At 40.6% G+C, this 18,423-nt stretch overlaps 1 protein-coding gene across 1 annotated transcript; it reads left to right on the top strand.

Annotated features, from left to right (window-relative positions):
* Positions 1 to 1,414: 1,414 nt before the first annotated feature.
* Positions 1,415 to 16,627, top strand: COPS8 (COP9 signalosome subunit 8). The gene is made up of 7 exons (XM_063429998.1): positions 1,415 to 1,575; positions 4,794 to 4,864; positions 7,397 to 7,445; positions 9,007 to 9,139; positions 12,316 to 12,423; positions 14,400 to 14,462; positions 15,354 to 16,627. The coding sequence occupies exons 1-7, from the start codon at positions 1,498 to 1,500 to the stop codon at positions 15,431 to 15,433; spliced, it is 582 nt and encodes a 193-aa protein (XP_063286068.1). The 5' UTR covers positions 1,415 to 1,497; the 3' UTR covers positions 15,434 to 16,627.
* The last annotated feature ends 1,796 nt before the right edge of the window (positions 16,628 to 18,423 follow it).

Here is an 18,423-nt window from a genome sequence, read left to right as displayed (position 1 = left end):
GTCACCAAAAAACAGCAAAGTCTGAGTCCTGATCATACAGTGTAGGTCCCTTTATATAGGCATGTAGCTCCTCCCATAATCAGTTCAACCTACACATACTCTTAGCTAATCAACCAAATAGAGACTAAATTCCTGTTTGACCACATGGCTTGCCCAGCACAATGGAGGAGGGGAAATACTCGTATATCCTGTATTCCTACATATGCTCCGTACACTACTGATTGTATCTTAGCTACGTGTAACTGACTAACTGATACATCAACAAGTGCACATACCACGTGGCAATCTTGTCCTAGTAAATTTATTTTTACTGAGATTCCACCACAATACAATACAGAAAAAATAAATGGGAAGGGAGAAAAGTGAGAAAACTCACAAGACGTCTGGTAAATCAGGCTTGTCTCCCCACAATAAGGGGGTATGTATGGAGTAGAAGTTCAGCTGGCAACTGGAAATAGTAAAGGAGAGCCAATAGTGTAATATAGTAAAAACAGACACGTTAATGCTTAAAATTGCACTTACAAGAGGGCAATGAGTTCAAGCTTATCTCTACCTAGAGTGGACCTAGAGCAGTATATTGCAAAAGGTAGGTGGAACAGCAAACAGCAGCCCAGCAACAGGAACAAAACAAAAAACACACACAAGGGAGGCGAACAAATAAAAGTCAACACCCAGATGACCACACAATTCCTACCACCATGTTAAGTTCTAAAGTTACTTCCTAATTTACGGAGTATCTCCTCTTTATTTGTTTTCGATTATATAAAAATGTAAAAACCTTGACAGATTGTGGCCACAAAGAAGGCCTCCGAGCAACAGGTACATCACTTAACAAACCATTCTCTCCTTCCTGTATCATTGAGATAATGCTGTATACCACAAAGTTTGGCTTTTGCACAAGCCCGAGTACTGTTCACATGCTGTAATTTCTGTCATTGTGAAATAAAGAATTATAAAAAATAAATAAAAATCAAATAAAAATGAACCACAATTGATATCCAACGCGTTTCGTCCGATATATGGACTTCCTCAGGTAGTAAACTGAGAATTGAATTGCAAAATGTATGCTAAAACAGAAAATGTATTAAAAAAATAAATAAACAAAATAAAAATCCAACTCAACCAAAGTCCTAACTTGTCTATTTCAGGGTCAATTTTGCAAATCGATTTTCAGTTCACTGTAATTCACTATTTCCATTCATTTCCATTCCATTCACTTTCCATTGATACTGTACAAGAATCCATCAAACCCTAAGCTGCTGCCTCTCCTACACAAGCTGCAGAGCAGGCGACATGTTTTCGGTGTGTTGTTTTATCTCTAGCGCGTAGAACTATATTTTGATTCCGCCAGTTCTAACCAATCAGGATGCACTCTGTTTCCAGTCCGCAGCCAATCTGTTGCTGAGAGCCGAGTCGTGTCCTGTCCTGTCCCGGAAGCGGAAGCAGGAGAGCGTGAGCGGCGCTGCGGCACGAAGGGCCCGGAGGCCCGCGGGGAAAATGCCAGTGGCCGTGATGGCGGAAAATCCGGTGTCCTTCCAGAGGCTGTTAGAGCAGTGCGAGGAGCAGGAGCTTGAGGTGAAGGGCTGGCCGCGGGTTTAGCGCTCTATCTGTGTGAGAAGGCAGAGAATGACATGGGACATGATACGGTCTGCCCAGTGCATGGGGAGCTGGGAACTCCCTGAGCAGCAGCCACCTGCATATACACACCATGATTGCTGTCACTGGCGGGCTGCAGGCTACCTTGACATTGGCCTGTTATGTGATGTGTTTTTGGTTTGTATGGATTGCTTGCATTGCAGACAATTTACAGTTAGAAGGACCTATAAATGGTAACAAGACTGACCAGGTTATTTAAAGCAACAGTCTGGGCACCATAACAACGTCTTTAAAATGTTGTTATGGTGCCAGGGGGTCACTGGCGCAGTCTCACCTTTAGGAGTTAAATCCTTAACAAAAGGTTTTTAAACACAAAGTCTGTGATCCGGCTCTGGAACACAGGCTTTTGGGGTTAAAACGGCAATGTCACGGTCTCGGGACTTTGCCAAATTCACAAATAACCCTAACGGTGACTGCCGCTGACGGTCCGGTGGCTGTGGGGGCAGATATTTACTTACCTGAACCTGTCATTCGCGGGCCCTGTCATGGTTTTCCAACATGTAGTCTTCTGCATGCGTGTGTACAACATTGAGGTCCATGGAGGATTCCTCACTAGTCACTTGTGACTGCTGTAGGGATTGTCTCTGTACTTCTGCCCTGAGTAAAAGAAAATCAGAGGGGAAATACAGAGACAGACCTGTCCCTACTTTGTCTTGGTATATCTCTTGACTGTGTTGGGATTTCAGTGACATTACAACATAGCCATAATTAGTATTTCATAAAGATTCTATCTTTATGAAATACAAATTTTTCAGGAGAGACTACAATTTCGCGTTAAATGGTTACATCCCTAGTTGCACTTCCTCTACACGGTCTTCCCCAGATAATTCATGTTAAAGGGACACTATAGTCACCCAGACCACTATAGCTCAATGAAGTGGTCTGGGTGCCAGGTCCCTCAGGTTTTAACCCTTCAGATGTAAACTGCTATGTTTCCATTTGGGGTTAATCCAGCCTCTAGTGGCTGTCTTCCGGACAGCCACTAGAGGCGCATCTGCGACGCTGGAGGCACATTTCACCTCCATCGCGCAGAGCGTCCATAGGAAAGCATTGAGAAATACTTTCCTATGGACACTTTGAATGCGCACGTGGCACTTACCACACATGCACATTTGGCTCAGCTGACGTCGGCGGGGGAGGAGCGTTCACCAGCGCAGAGGGAGCCCGGCGCTGGATTAAGGTAAGCTGCTGAAGGTGTTTTAACCCCTTCAGCGCCACAGGAGGAGGACCCTGAGGGTGGGGGCACCCTCAGGGCACTATAGTGTCCGGAAAACTGCTTTGTTTTTCTGACACTATAGTGTTCCTTTAAGAGAGCTCTAACGTTTAAACTTCCTTTGTTACATAATCTGTTTATTTTAGAATGTATGTCCTCCTCTGTCATTAGTCTGCAGGAATCTTCTGTGTGTGATTAAAGTTTAATTAATAGAACATGATATAAATACTTCTAAAGTAAACACACTGTACTGTGACATCTAAGTGAAAATGAAACCACATTTCCATGTTGGCTGGGTGAGTCACAGCCTGGGGAGATGTGACTAGGGCTTTCATAAACAGAAACAAAGTACCGTATATACTAGAGTATAAGCTGACCCGAATATAAGCCGAGGCCCCTAATTTTACCCCCAAAAATTGGGAAAACTTATTGACTCGAGTATAAGACTAGGGTGGGAAATGCAGCAGCTACTGGTAAATTTCTAAATAAAATTAGATCCTAAAAAAATTATATTAATTGAATATTTATTTACAGTGTGTGTATATAATGAATGCAGTGTGTGTATGAGTGCAGCGTGTGTATGTGTGTATGAGTATGTGTGCAGTGTGTGTGTGTGGGCAATTTTTTTTTTATTACTTTAATATTTTTTTATGATTAATTTTTTTTATTTTATTTAATTATTATTTTTTTATTATTTTAATATGTGTTTTTTATTAGTAATATTTATTAATTTTATTTTTTTTCGTCCCCCCTCCCTGCTTTATACATAGCAGGGAGGGGGGCTCCTTCCCTGGTGGTCTAGTGGCATTGGTAGTTCAGTGGGGGGGAGGAGGGGGCTGTCAGAGAGTTTACTTACCTCTCCTGCAGCTCCTGTCAGCTCTCTCCTCCTCTGCGCCGGTCCGTTCAGCACCTCTATCAGCTCACACTGTAAGTCTCGCGAGAGCCGCGGCTCTCGCGAGACTTACAGTGGGAGCTGACCGAGGTGCTGGACGGCGCGGAGGAGGAGAGAGCTGACAGGAGCTGCAGGAGAGGTAAGTAAACTCTCTGACAGCCCCCACAGCCCCTGTCTGTATTATGGCAACGCAAATTGCCATAATACAGACTATTGACTCGAGTATAAGCCGAGTTGGGTTTTTTCAGCACAAAAAATGTGCTGAAAAACTCGGCTTATACTCGAGTATATACGGTAACTCTCAAATGGCAGAGAATTGAGCAGTGAGATTGTAGTGGCATGCTCTCTGCACCAAAACTGCTCCATTAAAGTTACACTATAGTCACCAGAACAACTATAGCTTATGATAGTTATTGTGTCTACTGCCTGTCAATGCATTCATTTTAATGTAAACACTTCCTCTTCCGAGAAAAGGGAGTGTTTGCATTATTGCCTTGGAACACCTCCAGTGGCAGTCACTCAGATAGCAACTTAAAGGTTCTTCCTGGGTCAGTGCTGTTGTTCAGTGTCTCCATGCAGAGTGTGGAGATGTTGAATGTTCCCTGTAGGTATGCATTGATTCACTGCATCTCTATGAGGAGATGCTAATTGACGTGAAGTTTGACCGTGCGTGCACACTAGCCTCCCAATGCTTTCCTAAGGGAAAACATTGGATTGACTGATATCATCAAATTTATCAATGAGGTGGAGAGGGAGCAGAACCAGCTGCAAGGAGATCCATGCGGCGCCAATGAGGCGGAGAGGGAGCAGAACCAGCTGCAAGGAGATCCGTGCGGCGCTGGAAAAAAGTAAGTATATAAACTTTTTAACGTCCGGGATGATATACGGCTATTTAAAACCTAAAGAAGGTTTTTTTTATTCCTGCCATTATAGTTTTCCTTTAAGCTACCGTTGTTTTTGGTGCTTAGATTTAACTTTAACTTCCCCATGTTACTTGGCATATAATGACGTGTGTTTATTTTTTCTTGTCAGGCTCCAGGTGGCATTGCAACACCTCATGTGTACAGTCAACTTTTGGCACTATATCTTCTACATAATGACGTGTAAGTTTATACCTCTAAACTCCTGTCTTGCTTTGATGTGATTTGTAAGCATTTCTATGGCACATATCTTTAAAAGAACAGCTTGGTTTAAAAAAAAAAAAAAAAAAAAAAAATCAAATACATTTTAATGTGAACCTAAATACAAATAGGTTTGTGGATTTTTAATTGTAATTTTATATACGTTTTTTACCCAATTCTTTATGGCACTTCTCATAGAGGAACACTATAGCGTTAGAAATGCATATCTGTATTCCTAACTCAATAGTGTCTCTATCCGTAGCTTAAAATAGATTTTTACCTCCACGTCTCTGAGCAAATACGAAAACGACAGTTTGACTTTGATTGTGTCCATTATGTCAAATGTTTTGGGAGAAAGAATTTACCTTCAAATTACCCTTACGGCATGCAGTACTATATTGTTAGGTTCTGGTGTTCCTTATCCCTTTGATGCTGTACACTGGTGGCGGTCTGTTCACACAGTTCAAGTATAAATGGGCAAGCTTTAAAGGTACACTATAGTCACCAGAACTACTACAGTTTAATGTAGCTGTTCTGTTGAGTATATTCATTCCTTGCAGGCATTTTAATGTAAACAATGCATTTTCTCTGAATTTACCTTACTGCCTAGGGACATATCCAGTGGCAGTCACTCAGAAGGCCACTAGAGATGCTTCCTGGATCACTGCTGCATTGAATCGATGCATCTCTTTGAGGAGATGCTGATTAGCGCAGATCGGCATTTTGCTGTGCATGTGCAATAGCCTTCGCATGCTTTCCTTTGATGGTCTCAGACAAGGGTTCAGAGCGTGGACGGGGCCAGCCTCGACCGGACCTGCGCAGTGCTAGAAAAAGGTGTGTAAGTCACCTTTTCAACTGGAGATAAGGGGGCTGCCAGGGGCCTAAACAGCTATTTAGCCCTATAGTGTCAGGAATACACTCTTGTATTCCTGACACGTTAATGTTCTTTTTAAAGGAATAATGTATTTTATAATATCTTAAAATGTTTCTAGAAGCTGTTGTTCCCGTAGATGTTACTGTATACACATTCTCCATCTAATCACTGCCTCCACAAACTACCTCCTTTCTAAGCCTTGTGAACTAAATGAAAAATCACGAGTTTTCCTAGTTTGTTAAACAGTGGAAATTGCAGATATCAAAAAAGATATTTAATGCAGAGTAAATATGATTTTATACTTAAAGGGGCACACTGTAGGCAACAAAATAACTTTTTAGCTTAATGAAACAGTTTAGGTGTATAGATCATGCCCCAGCAGTCTCACTGTTCAATTCTCTGCCATTTGGGAGTTAAACCACCTTTTCTGCAGCCATAGTCACACTTCACTGCATGTGACTATGTTTACACTTTATTGCATTTTCTGTTTAACTCAGAATTCTTATATTCTTCTCTGTTAATAGCTTGCTAGACCTTGCAGGAGACTGTAGCCTTATTGGATAATTACGATTTTGCAAGCTGTTTGCTTCTAATTCCATTTTTATTTTAATTGAACCTCTATGTGACTGTTCATCTTTGATCCAGAGCCGAGGTTCCCTTGGTGTGGCTGACCTCTCCTCCTGTTGACATCACGGAGAAGGTCCTGCCTCATCCGTGAGGGGCAAAACCAATGCTCCTCACAGAGGAGCATTGGGGACTTAATGTGTCATGCTCAGTCAAACTTTCCCATAGTAAAGCATTGAATCAATGCTTTCCTGTGGGGCTTCCGCATCACATGACTGAGTTTTACTCTGTGACATGGAAGCGCCTCTGGTGGCTGTCCGTATAACCGCCACTAGATGAGAAGTTAGTCCTGCAATGTAGACTTTGTGGTTTCTTAAACTGCAATGTTTTACACTACAGGGACACTGCACCTAGACTACTTCATTGAGACAAAGTGGGGTGCCAGTGCACACGCCACACACTAAACACAGCCAGCGCACACGCCACACACATTAAACCTAGCTACCATACACTACATAGGGGAGGGCAGAACACTAAGCTCCAAATTTTTATGCATTAAATCCAAAAGCTAACAGTATATTGTTATGACTACAGCGGAGTTGGATTATTTATCCAGATCAGCTTTTTTGGCCTCAGCTTTTTCTTTGGCAGAGTTATTTACTAAACTCTGAATTTTTAATGTCCAGGTCGAGGCAGGGTCCCCGAATTTGCTAATTTTGCATTTTGTGTCAGGTCAAGTAGATTGACATGGTGGACAAGTAGATTGGGAGACAACTTTTTTTTTTCCCTTGGATTTTTTATTTATTTTTTCTAATTTCCACACCCCTGAGAACTTAGTGATAGGAGTGTTCTCGCATACTATTCTCACATGTTAATTGTCATTTTATAACATTTTTAGTTTGCATGCCAGCAAATCAAATGCCAAGAATGTAAATTGTGGAGAATTAACAGGCACATGTTGCACCACAGTATGATGTGCATGTCGAATGAGAGTTTCAGGGCTTCTGAATGTTTGACCTTCACACAATCAATTACTTGGTTGTTCTTTCTACAACAATTTGTTTGTATCTTATCAGGAATAATGCTCGTTATCTATGGAAAAGAATACCACCTTCAATTAGATCGGTAAGTATTGTGTCTAAAAATAAATTGCCTACTTAAATGTTTAATTGTATTCCAGTTGCATTGCATTTCTCTCAAACCCTCTCATGATAATTTAGGAAATACTCAGAGATAAGATTGCTTTAAACCATAATTAATTCCACATATTTAGTAACGACAAATATGATATCATGTTATACTTTCATTGAAATTGTAAGTAGGTAAGTATAGCTCCATTTTGATTCCCCTCAGGCTGCCACATGCCTAGTGATCATGTCATTTTTGGGGGTCATTGCAAAATATGCAAGACCCACTTTTAAAATCTGTAACGTTTTCCTGTCTTTTTGAACAATTTATCAGTAATCCGTTTTATTATAAAGTTTTGTGAGCAAAAAGCTGTGATCTCTATTGTGGAACTGACCTTTATATATTACATTATGTAACTAAATAAGTTTACAAATAATTTTTCATAATATTTGAAGTGCAACTGTGACAAAAATATTTAAAGGGACAGGAAACCTTTTCATTCTGTGATCAAGGAAGTGAAATAGAATTTAACTGTTACTAGCTCCAGCCTCAGTAAAAAAAAAAAAAAAAAAAAGCTGAGTAAAACAAGGAAGGGTTTATTTTTTTTTTTTATTTGTATTTTTTTTCCTCTCACTTTTTTGAATGGGTAGTTAATGATAGTATGATGCTCTCAGACTATCAGTACTGTACAGTCCATGTCTCCCTGATTGAAGCCCTGGACCAGGAAACGTAGTAGCTGTGCAGAGAGATTGGGTGCTGTCTTCTCAAGTTTGGGGTTAACCGCTAGATTCAGCACTGAAAACATGTGCTTTCTGAATGGCAAAAAGACAGTTTGCAAATCACTGTGCTTTATTTTAAAGGAACCATGTACTCACTATAAAAACATTATCTAAATTAAGCTGTTATAGTGCCTACAGTTGTCGCCCCCCCGCACAGTGCCATCATGATCTGGCATATGATGCATGCAATGATTCTCTATAGAAGAAGCATAGGCGCATTGTGACGAGCACTGCATGTGCTCCTATAGTCCTCAATGGTCCTCTTTGAGGAACATTGGATTGGATCGTCATCCACACCTCCAGGATAACATCAGGCGAGGGGGAACCGCAGCAGCACCGAGGGAAGTTCACTGCTGTAGTGAAGGTGAGTAAAATATTTTTTTGCTTTGAATGCAGGTGAAGGGACTTAGAACTAAGTAGGGTCATTTAGACTGTAGTGTTATGAATAAAGATATGTATTCCTAATGCTACATTGGCCCTTTAAACATGAACAGAAGTGGTTACAATATGGTCGTTTTTATATTAGAACACTGTATACAGTATTGCTGTAAATGGAAGGACAATGTCATGAAACCATGGAATGTGGTTGATATTTAAATAATGTATACATAATTTAGAATCCAGTAGAAATAAAGTAATACAGTGCAAGATGCACAACAATGTTGTTAATCTTTTATTTTTGCTCTCTCTCTTTCAAATGAGTCAGTTTGTGTTTTTAATGTATTTGTTTTTTTTAATTTGTATATAATTTTATTCTTGGGTAATTTTGCTCTATGCAGGCCAATGCAGAAATGGCTGGAATTTGGGAGGTGGGACAGAAGATCTGGCAGAGGGACTTCCCAGGAATCTATGCATCTATTGCTACCCACCAGTGGTCAGAAAATATTCAACCAGTCATGGAGGCAGTAAGAGGTACATGAGTGCAGTAATCCTTAGTGACCTGTAGCAGTAAACATGTTTGTTCCAGTGCAAGCTTAGTCACTATTTGTAGGCATCTGTATTCTGCATCTCTGTACAGTGGGGAAAATGTGTGCCAGTATTTGTGACAAATTTAAGCTAGTCATACAAATGGTAATGATGACCTTCTTCAAATGTGCCTGTAATCAGTTGTGACAATTGCAAATAACTATCACTTCTTCATACTAGATACTATGAACTTATAACTAATTATATATTTTTTTGTACAATATTGGGAAATTTCGGTCAAGATGTGCAATAACGTTGATTGATAGAGAATTCAAACTTCAGTCTCTGAAATGGTTATTCACTAATCTCGCAATTTAAATCGGAATAGAAAAAAAATGAGGCAAGAAAGCCAATCTGGAAATAATTTCCAGCTCACCTGTAGTCACAACTTGGCTATTTTTGCCTCAGTTTTGCAATTCCAAATTAATTTTCATCATATTCTGAGTTTAGTGAGTAATCCTTTAAATGTCCATTTGTATAATACCTGTAATTGGTACAACCAACAGGCATATGGTCTACGATTGCATATATAGTTTTGTCCTGTCTGGTTTAGGCCATACTTGGCCTTTTGTAAATCTTTTTAAAGGAACTAAATACTACTACATGGACCATTTCTACTGCTCAGTATCTTTAAAGTAGAACATTGACCGATAATAAATTGTATGTTATTAAAATGTTAAATGGCCAAGGTTTATTGTTTAAATGTATTTTATGAATAGCATAAATATTTTCTAGAAGCTGTTGTTCCCATAGATGTAGCTGTAATCTCTCTCTCTCTCTCTCTCTCTCTCTCTCTCTCTCTCTCTCTCTCTCTCTCTCTCTCTCTCTCTCTCTCTCTCTCTCTCTCTCTCTCTCTCTCTCTCTCTCTCTCTCTCTCTCTCTCTCTCTCTCTCTCTCTCTCTCTCTCTCTCTCTCTCTCTCTCTCATATCACTGCCTTTACAAATTCTTTCCTCTCTGAAGTAAATTAAAAATCAAGAGTTGTTCTTGTTTCTTAAACAGTGGAAATCACAGATCTCCAAAAAGATATTTGTTGCAGAGTAAATATGATTTTATACCAGGTCGCCATGGCAACTAGGAAATTTGACCTGGCACCTGGATAAGTGAGCACCTTCAGCTCCCGAGGTGGAAGGGGGGCTCATACTGAGCGGAGGCGGACGAAGGGATAGGCAGGCGGCTCAAAGTGAGCAGAGGTGGGCGGCTAGACAGGCAGGCGGCCAACTGGCAGGCGGCTCATGGCGCAACATTAGTTCAGGCAGGCCGCTGACTGATTACTCAGGCAGTGAGGGAGCTGTGATCTTCCGGCTCCCTTGTGAGTCGTCCAGGGATGCCGAGAGCCGGAATATAATGTCGCCCATGCTCACTTAACAGCAAGCAAGGGAGCAGGAAGATGAGCAGCCCCGCTGGACCCCAGGGCACACAAATGTAAATATAACTAATAATTTGTGAGTCTGTGTGAAAAGGGGGTTGTCTGTCAGTGGCGGGGGGGGGGGGGGGGGAAGCTGACTGTCAGTGAGGCCCTCCATTCACATGGGAATGGTGCTTTTACTGACCTGTTCTGTCCAACGCATGACTGGTCTCACCATCATCACTTGACAATCTCAGCCAATTTGGAGACTAGTGCGCATGCACTGAAAACCACGCTTAAATCAATGCACCAGTATGGTGAGCATTAAGCGTTTTCATGCAGAGCATGAAGTCACCAGCACTAGAGTTTTTACTAGACTGCAATGTAAACACTGCCTTTTGTATGAAAAGGCAGTGTTTACATTGAAAAGTGTGTAGGGACAGGCTATAGACTTCAGAACAACTACATTAAGCTGTAGTGGTTCTGGTGACTATAATGACCATTTAAGAATGTTATTTTTGTCCTTGACAAATCTGGTTCCTAGATTCCAAGCAAATTTGTGAAGCTCTGATTTATACCTAATGGGACACTAGAGTCACCAAAACAACTTCTAACTTAATGAGGTAGATTTTGTGTATAGCTCATGTATCTGAAGTAGGGATCGACCGATTATCGCTCTGGCCTATATTTGTTTTTTTTCCGGCAATATCGGTATCAACCTATAGAGATGCCAATAATGCAGACCAGGACTGCCGGGCCCATGACAAGCCCGGCGGTCCTGTAGGGCCCGCAGCAAGCTCTTACTTACCTTCCCAGCAGCTCCCCTTTCTAAGTCTCAAGAGTCCCGTGGCCGTCAGAGCGTTGCCACAGGTTACCATGGCAATGCGACACGCTATCCACGAGAGTTAGAAAGGGGACCTGAAGGGAGCTGGGAAAGTAAGAGCTTGCTGCAGTCCCCCACTGCACAGTCCTTGCCACCGGACCACCAGGGAATGCCATATACCCCCTCCTTGGCCAAGTAAGAAGCAGGGAGGGGGGACTAAAAAAAATAAAATATTTTAAAAATAATTAAAATAATGCCCACACACGCATTGCATTCACTTTACGCACACTACACACACGCATTGCATTCACTTTACGCACACTACACACACACACATTGCATTCACTTTACGCACACTACACACACACGGAAAGTTCACAGATTATCGGTAGTGTCTCTAAAAAATCAATATCGGTTGATCCCTAATCTGAAGTCTCCCTCCTCAATTCACTGCCATTTCGAAGTTAAATCACTTTTTTGTTTCTCTTTATGCAGCCCTAGCCACACCTCACCTGGCTGTGACTCACACAGCCTTCATGAAAACAAAATGGTTTAATTTTCAATCAGATGTAACTTATTTAAAAAATTGCTATCTCCTGCAGGGTCTAGCAAGTTATTAACAGCAGGAGAGAAGAGATTCTAAATGAAACAGAATTTACAATAAAGGAAGTGTAAACATTAGATGACTCTTTGCAGGAAGTGTTTAGGAAGGCTATGCAAGTCACATGCAAGCAGAATTGACTAGGGCTGTGTAAACTAATTTATCTAGTAAATGGCATGGAGACTGTAGGGACATAATTTATACACCTAAACTTCTTCATTACGATAGAAGCTGTTTTGGGGACTATAGTGTCCCTGTAAAAGTGTGTGTGTGTGTGTGTGTAAATATATATAATTTTGATAATTTACTCTGTACCATGTTCTAAATCCCTCCTCAATCCCATTCTCTCTAGATGCAACACGACGGCGTGCCTTTGGCTTGGTGTCCCAGGCCTACACTTCAATCTCTGCTGAAGATTTTGCCGCCTTTGTTGGTCTTCCTGTGGAAGAGGCTGTAAAAGGTGTGTGTGCGTTTGTTTAACCCCTTAAGGACATATGACATGTGTGACATGTAATGATCCCCTTTTATTCCAGAAGTTTGGTCCTTAAGGGGTTAATTAAGTTTAATAATATAACCAGATAACATTTGTTAATTTACATTATTAAGAAAAATAAGTCAGATTGCAATACACTGAGGGGGGGTCCCTTTGATCTGTGAATCAATATGTCTGCTACAATTCTCATTTTCCATGACATTATGCGTTGTTTTGATTTATAATTCACCATAGTGGCTATGGTGCCAGGAGTGGCCTGCCACCCTTCCAATGTAATCTGCCAAACTCTTTTAGAATGGTTTAATAACTTACCTGGGTCCACCGGTGCCCACACTCCATCAGCTTCTCCATTCCTATGACACCGCTGAACTAAGCAGGTCCGATATACAGGTGATACTCGAAAAATTAGAATATCGTGCAAAAGTTAATTTATTTCAGTAATGCAACGTAAAAGGGGAAACTAATATATGAGATAGACGCATTACATGCAAAGCAAGATAGTTCAAGCTGTGATTTGTCATAAGTGCGATGATTATGGCTTTACAGCTCATGAAAACCCCAAATACACAATCTCCGTTTATTAGAATATTACGTGCAGTCAATAAAACAAGCAGTGTACATAGAACAATATCGGACCTCTGACAAGTATAAGCATTCATATGGACTCAGTACTTAGTTTGGGCCCCTTTTGCAGCAATTACTGCCTCAATGCGGCGTGGCATGGAAGCTATCAGCCTGTGGCACTGCTGAAGTGTTGTGGAAGACCAGGATGCTTCAATAGCTGCCTTCAGCTCTTCTGCATTGTTCAACCTCATGTCTCTCATCTTTCTCTTGGCAATGCCTGGTCATCCTGGTAGACGACTGCGTTGACCCTTGGCTTAATGAAGCACAGTGGACTAACACCAGCAGAGGACATGGCTCCCCAAATCAACACAGACTGTGGAAACTTCACACTGGACTTCAGGCATCTTGCAGTGTGTGCCTCTTCATTCTTCCTCCAGACTATGGGTCCTTGGTTTCTAAATGAGATGCAAAAGTTGCTCTCATCAGAAAAGAGGACTTTGGACCACTGAGCAACAGACCAGGTCTGTTTTTCTTTAGCCCTGGTAAGACGCTTCTGACGTTGTTTGTTGTTCAGGAGCGGCTTGACAAGAGGAATACGACATCTGAAGCCCATGTCCAGGATCCGTCTGTGTATGGTGGCTCTTTATGCACTGACTCCAGCCTCAGTCCACTCCTTGTGAAAGTCCCTTTTTAGAAAAAAAAGAAAAAACACCTTAGACAAAACTGGGTAATCCTTAAATCCTGGACTGGTAGGTGTGCCTTGAGGACTGGGTTGGGAAACACTGACTTAGCTGATTAGATTGGGACGCTGTGAGCCTAGAATATTTCACCTTTTCACAATATTCTAATTTACTGAGATTGTGGATTTGGGGTTTTCATGAGCTGTAAGCCATAATCATCGCACTTATGACAAATCACAGCTTGAACTATCTTGCTTTGCATGTAATGTGTCTATCTCATATATTAGTTTCCCCTTTTACGTTGCATTACTGAAATAAATGAACTTTTGCACGATATTCTAATTTTTCGAGTATCACCTAAATGACCACTCTCAACTGATAATCTATGCTGATGAGCAGAGCTATGGCTGCGGAAACCCAATGGGAGCCAGGTTAGTTGTCAAACCTTCTAAAATAGATGGACCGATTACTCTGTGAGGGCGCAATGTCACTCTTGGCATCATAACCACTACAGCGAGCTCTGGTGGTTATGATGCTTGGAATGAACATTTAAAATAGATTTGCTGCAAAGCCTCTACATTACTTATAAGTGCAGCAAAATGGGATTAAACAAGAACCTCAAATCTCTTTATAGTGTGCAATCTCTAAAATACAAAACTAATATTAGGTGTTAATCTGTTTTTTATTCCTTATGCACAGCGGTGTTGGAACAGGGCTGGCAAGCTGACTCTGCTACTCGTATGGTTATGCCCAAGAAGCCAGGTAGGTGGCGCTGATGATCTTTTGTGTAACACCAAAAAATTTAGAGTCTGCAACTGCATTTCTTTTTTGTAAAGTAAAGTTTTCCACAACTTGCAAATTACATTTACCGTATTTATTCGAGTATAACGCGCACAATTTTGTACCGATTTTTAATCGAAAATTAGGGGTGCACGTTATACTCGAATAAATATTAGCCCAGCAGAAGAGGGAGGGAGTGGGTGCTCCGATAATACCTCCCAGGACCGCCGGGCTCATTACAAGCCCGGCGGTCCTGGGGGGGCGGGCAGTAAGCATTTACTCACCTCCCTGCAGCTCCTCCAGCTCCCCAATGTAAATCTCGCGAGACCCGCGGCCAGCTCTGACGGCCGCGGGTCTCGCGAGATTTACACTGGGGAGCTGGAGGAGCTGCTGGGAGGTGAGTAAACGCTTGCTGCCCACTCCCTCCCTCTTCTGCTGGGCTAATATTTATTCGAGTATGACGAGCACCCCTAATTTTCAATTAAAAATCGGTACAACATTTTATACCGATTTTTTATCGAAAATTAGGGGTGCGCGTTATACATCACATCACACATCTTGGCAGACACTGTATTCCTAATTTTAAAGAAAAGCAACTTCTTAACATCTAGAAAAATGACATCATACACATCCTCCCTATTCCTCCCCTCCTCATCTAGCCCATTGCTAAACATAACACAGATCTCTATTTTGCCTGTTACTTTACTTCCTTGAAACACAGCCTCACATTTTCTGCTTGCAAATCTGTTAAAAGTTTCCTAAGGATCTTGAGTACGGAGGGTGGGGGAATGTGTGCAGTTAAACCATGTACATTTTGGTGGGAGGTACAACACTCATGGAGATGTAATTTTCTTTTTTCTGATCCCCTGACAGATTCTGCTCCCCTGTCTCTGATCCCCAATGAGCAACAGCTGGCCAGACTCACTGACTACGTGGCTTTCCTAGAGAACTAGCACACCCTTTTTACTCCAAGATCAAAAAATGTGCAAGAACTGGGGAGAAAAGCTGTACCAGGACATTTTGCAACTACTAGTTGGTCCCTCCAAACCTTTAAACATCATGGTTACATGCCCCAAGTCTACAGGGTGGGCTTATTGTCTTGTGAGCTGCTCTGTCATTGGAAGGGATTGCTGAGAATGGGAGAAAGAAATCACAGAACTGACTTATTATTTTTGTGTGGATGTTAACCCTTTGCTGCTAGAGAGGCCTGCGTCACACCACACCCATCATTTCTTGGCCCCTCTGGCTGTGAAAGGAATAAAAAACAAAAAAAAAGCTTGACCAGTAGTTATCTGTTTATTTCCCCCTAAATCAGGCTAGCAAGTTAGGGCTGACTGCCTGAGATAGTTATGTCTGAATTGAAATCCCATCTGATGGACCTGTCAATGCTAAATTCTTCTAGTTTATGAGACAAGTTTCCATTCTCTGTGCTACTTAATGGATATTTATGACTATATGATCCTCCCTGTTTGGGCTGGTGTAGTAGTATACTTGCAGCTCGTTCTGCAGCAGCTCACAGGGACCTGTATTTCTCCAGGATTTAAATACAAATCACCTGGACGAATAACTGTTTAAACCATTTTTTTTTTCTTCTTCATTGGTTAGCAGGTGAGTAAGCCCAATGATACTACAAACGAAAGACAGGTGGCCAACCTGCATGTGTTCAGATTCGGTAGAACTAAAATTTCTACCAGTATTTGATCTCTGTAATAGTATTTAATCATATTGGTTTTAGATTTTCCCAAGGAACACAATCAAGGGGTGTCTTCCCTCTTTAAATCTCTGCTGCTGTATTTTTAGCACCCCCTTTAGTCTGGTTCTGTTCTGAATTTTTAACTCATAGGCTTTCATCAGAAGACACAATACTCTACTGCCCTTCTAGTGATGAACATTGTCATCTGCCTCAGTACATATGAAATCCTCTTTTCAGACAGTGCAATAGAGGGAAAAAGGCCAGTTGTAACAGAGGGTTAATACAGAATGGGTGGATCTGCAAGAGTACCCCACAGCCTTTTTGCACTGTAGCAGGATGGTTCGTTGAGGCACTGCATGGAAATTAGAGCAGTGTTATTTTTGTCATCTTGTAGCCATGTGTTAAAAATCCTTTAGTAAGAACACAATCCATTAAAACATGTTAACTACAGTGATGAGTTGTGTGTGTGTCTTTAATTTTTGTTACAGGGTTATTCACTACAGTGAGAATTCAACGTGAATTCATAGATCAAAGCCAGGGAAGCCGAACTAGATGCATATTTTTTATTTTTTTTTATTTTTTTTTACTATTTCGAACTTAATTTTGAAATTCACTTTGAATCCATATTGAATTCTCAGTTTGGTGAATAACCGTGTTAGTATGTGGTTGAGTGTAATTTTTCTTTCCCAGTATTACAAATTGTAGCCTATTTCCAGGTGGCACTATTTCCATGTGCAATACAAGTAGTTCATGTATAAAATGTTTGTGTGTCTGTATATGTCCTGCTGCCAATTTCTCTGAACTGATGTTGATGTCTAAAGATTGTGTAAAAATATTTAAAACACAAAGTAATCCACACAAAATAATGCACAAAACAAACCTTTTTATTGCAAAGCTGTGCAACTGGAGTCTCTGAAATTTGAGTAATGGATTTTTTGCAGAAAAGTAACAGAATATTAATCCTGCATATTGATCTGCAGAAAATGTGTATGGAACAGTGGACAGCATCTTGAACCACGTGAATCAATCAGTGACAACAACTGGGTTGTTCACTAAGCAACTCATTTGTGTGCTTTAAATTCATACTGGAAAAACTGAATCGAAAATAGCCAAGCTAGAGTTTTTTTTTTTCCCTAGATCAGCTATTTATGCCTTTGTTTTTACCTTTTGGATTTAATTTGCAGTTTAGTGAATAAACAAACGTATAAAAGTTGTTGGTTATCTGCATGTTACAGATGGGAATGATTGCACCAGGGCGCTAACAGGTTTTAAACCCATAGGTAATAAACATTTTTTTTTTTTTTTTTTTTAGCAAAAAGCCATTTGGGTGAAAAAATAAAGGCTGAACCATTGCAGAATTAAATAATATTTATTTGCTTCATTGTTAAATCACGGCTGTGATTGCGGGAAAGACACCACAACAATAACACATTTTGTGTCTAAGAATGAAATGTTTTAGTATTATCGTGGTGGTATCTTTTCCCCTACTGTTGCTCACAGCCGTGATTTAACTGTGAAGCAATAAAGTACTGTTTTATTTAAATGCACTTCAACCTCCCCTTCTCTTTCCCAATGGTTTTTGGCTGAATTACATATGCTAGTATAGTTAATAACACCAAGTATATAATTGTTTTTCACCACCTGTTTGAGTGGAGTTTACTGGATTCCATTTCCAGTTAAGTTTGATGCCTTTCATAACCTGTTCATGATAACAATAATTTATGCTTAGGTTTTTTTTTCTGTAATAAAAATAGTAAAAAATAAAATAAAATAAAAAATAAAAAATTTGTATTATGTGGCCCCACCCTCTAAATCTATTAATAATTCATGATAAAGATCCAGGCTTCCTATTACTATACCTAATGTATAGTAGTGCTTCCCTTCTGTCATTGATGTCCGTTTACAGTAGAAGAAACATGTATAGGAACTTTTTTTTTTTTTTTTTTTTTAAATGCTGGGTGTGTAAAAATGCAAGTTACTTTAAAGTGAAACTCTAAGCACCCAAAACAACTTCAGTTTTTAATGTATAAATCGTGCAATGCAGTCTCACTCCTCACTTCTGCAATTTAGGAGTAAATTAACTTTGTGTATGCAGCCCTAGCGACATCTCCCTTCGATGTGATTCGTACAGCCTCCCAAAACACTTTCCATGCCGTCCTACACAGAGTGAGCTTTAGGGCGGCATGGAATGCTTTTAGTACTGCATTTTTAGCGTGAGCACAGTTAAATAACTGCTCACACCTTGAAGCC

The sequence above is a fragment of the Pelobates fuscus genome, chromosome 8 (genome assembly GCF_036172605.1).
Source record: "Pelobates fuscus isolate aPelFus1 chromosome 8, aPelFus1.pri, whole genome shotgun sequence".
In the NCBI taxonomy this organism is placed as follows: domain Eukaryota; kingdom Metazoa; phylum Chordata; class Amphibia; order Anura; family Pelobatidae; genus Pelobates; species Pelobates fuscus.
This window is presented reverse-complemented; position numbering and strand designations above follow the sequence as displayed.